The 2,334-nt window shown below is 44.7% G+C and overlaps 1 protein-coding gene across 1 annotated transcript; it reads right to left on the bottom strand.

The window, feature by feature from the left end:
• On the bottom strand, positions 1–784 carry LOC118884441 (ferritin heavy chain-like). Its single transcript, XM_036832096.1, has one exon. It carries the CDS (start codon positions 718–720, stop codon positions 169–171), a length of 552 nt encoding a protein of 183 aa, XP_036687991.1. The 5' UTR covers positions 721–784; the 3' UTR covers positions 1–168.
• Between the last annotated feature and the right edge of the window lie 1,550 nt (positions 785–2,334).

The following is a 2,334-nucleotide window of genomic DNA, read 5'->3' on the forward strand; positions in this document are numbered from 1 at the left end:
TTTTTTTTTTGGTACCAAATTACTTTATTTGAAGGAATGATACTAAGGAAAGGACTTGTAGATGTTTTGGTACAACTTACAGAAAAGGTAAAGGTAACCCAAACATGCATGCACTGCCTTGGTGACCAGGGAAGTCACTCCTGTGGCTACGGGAAGCCAGCCTAAGGCTTAGCTTTCATTATCACTATTTCCCAGGGTGTGCTTGTCAAAGAGATAATGTGCCATGCCAGATTCGGGGGCCCCCATCGTGCGCAAGTTGGTTACGTGGTCACCCAATTCTTTAATGGATTTCACCTGCTCATTCAGGTAATGAGTCTCAATGAAGTCACACAAATGGGGATCACTTTTCTCAGTGGCCAATTTGTGCAGTTCCAGTAGTGACTGATTCACACTTTTTTCCAAGTGTAGCGCACATTCCATTGCATTCAGCCCATTCTCCCAGTCATCACGGTCTGGTTTCTTGATATCCTGCAGGAAGATTCGGCCACCCCGCTGGTTCTGCAGCTTCATCAGTTTCTCGGCATGTTCCCTCTCCTCATGAGATTGGTGAAGAAAGTATTTGGCAAAGTTCTTCAATGCCACATCATCGCGGTCAAAATAGTACGACATGGACAGGTAGACGTAGGAGGCGTATAGCTCCAGGTTGATCTGGCGATTGATGGCGGCCTCCGAGTCCTGGTGGTAGTTCTGGCGCACCTGCGAAGGGGACGCGGTCGTCATGGCGGGCGGCTGAGGTGAGGCGGTGGCTGCGCGGCACTGTAACGGCGGCGGGGACCTTGGGGCGCAGACCCACTTTTGGTTACAGCTTCTCTACCTCTTTGGAGGAGTTTCCTCAATGCTAACAGTGCCTGTCTCTTGGCTATAGTCTTCCGCAGGATGCTGAATAAAACTTGATGAAATAAAATTCATACTTTATGCAAGACAAGAAAATTTTAAACCTAAAATTTGTGCCTCTTCCATCCCCTTTCATGTGTATTGTGTAACTGCATTAACCAAACCTCCTCAGGAGATAACAGTCCTTCTTAATCATGTAAAGGGCCATGATGACCCCATGACCCACTACTCACTTTGCAGTGTAGATCTGGATTGTGTGAACTGTTAATAATACCTCATTTAACCCTTTGTCTCAAAAACTTGTATAACTGTGTTTTGAGCTCGAACGGGGGTGGGGGGTGGTGGGGGGTGGAGTCCTCAGAGCTTTCTGAAAGACTTTGTCTCCCGGGTTATAATCCTCGGGTTGTCTCAAATAAAATTTTCCATTTTCTTCCTTATATCAACTATTGATTAATTTTTTGTTGACAAACTCACATCTCTTATGTTGCGTGTCTTTATGTCAACATCCGTGTGAGTGGCAAAGGAGAAACAGACAGGACTGTTTTTTTCCTTTTACTAATAAGCACATGAGCTTGTAGGGGAGCAGAATTTGCCACCCCAAAATATGTCTCTTTGGCATATTAAATATTTTAAGCTGGTCATTTTCTAAGAGTAGACATGGGAAAAACTCTGAAAACCAAGTAGGTGGTACCATTTTGTGAGAGATATTTACATTTGTAAGAGAAATCTCCATTTGAAAGGGTGTCTCCCTCCATACCAGGAAGAGAAAGATGCTCAAATCTCTAGGAGGTCTTATCAGTGGGGAAGGAAATAACTTAAATCTGCATCAAAATCACCCTTGTTTACTGTGCTTTTCCTGGTAACCTCCCACAGCTGACTATCCCCACTCTCTACATTTTTTTTTAAAATAAATTTATTTATTTATTTATTTTTGGCTGCGTTGGGTCTTCGTTGCTGTGCACAGCTTTTCTCTGGTTGCGTCGAGCAGGGGCTACTCTTTGTTGCAGTGCGCGGGCTTCTCACTGCAGTGGCTTCTGTTGTTGTGGAGCATGGGCTCTAGGTGCGTGGGCTTCAGTAGTTGCAGCACGTGGCTCAGTAGTTGTGGCTCGTGGGCTCTAGAGCGCAGGCTCAGTAGTTGTGGCACACGGGCTTAGTTGCTCTGTGGCATGTGGGATCTTCCCGGACCAGGGCTCGAACCCGTGTCCCCTGCATTGGCAGGCAGATTCTTAACCACTGTGCCACCAGGGAAGGCCTACATTTTCTTTTGTCTTTAGCTGAGGATGATATTTAAGGTGAGGACTTCGGTCATTTTGACAAGTTATTCAGTTTCCTTTAGTCTCTCCCATGTATACATGTTATTAAACTTTGTTTTATTTTCTCCTGTTAACCTGTTTCATGTCAACTTAATTCTTAGACCAGCTAGAAGAACCTAGAAGGGTAGAAGAAAATTTCTTCCTCCTTAACAGGCTGTTTGTTAAAAAAACCCTCAAAACTGGATAA

The sequence above is a fragment of the Balaenoptera musculus genome, chromosome 18 (genome assembly GCF_009873245.2).
Source record: "Balaenoptera musculus isolate JJ_BM4_2016_0621 chromosome 18, mBalMus1.pri.v3, whole genome shotgun sequence".
NCBI lineage: Eukaryota > Metazoa > Chordata > Mammalia > Artiodactyla > Balaenopteridae > Balaenoptera > Balaenoptera musculus.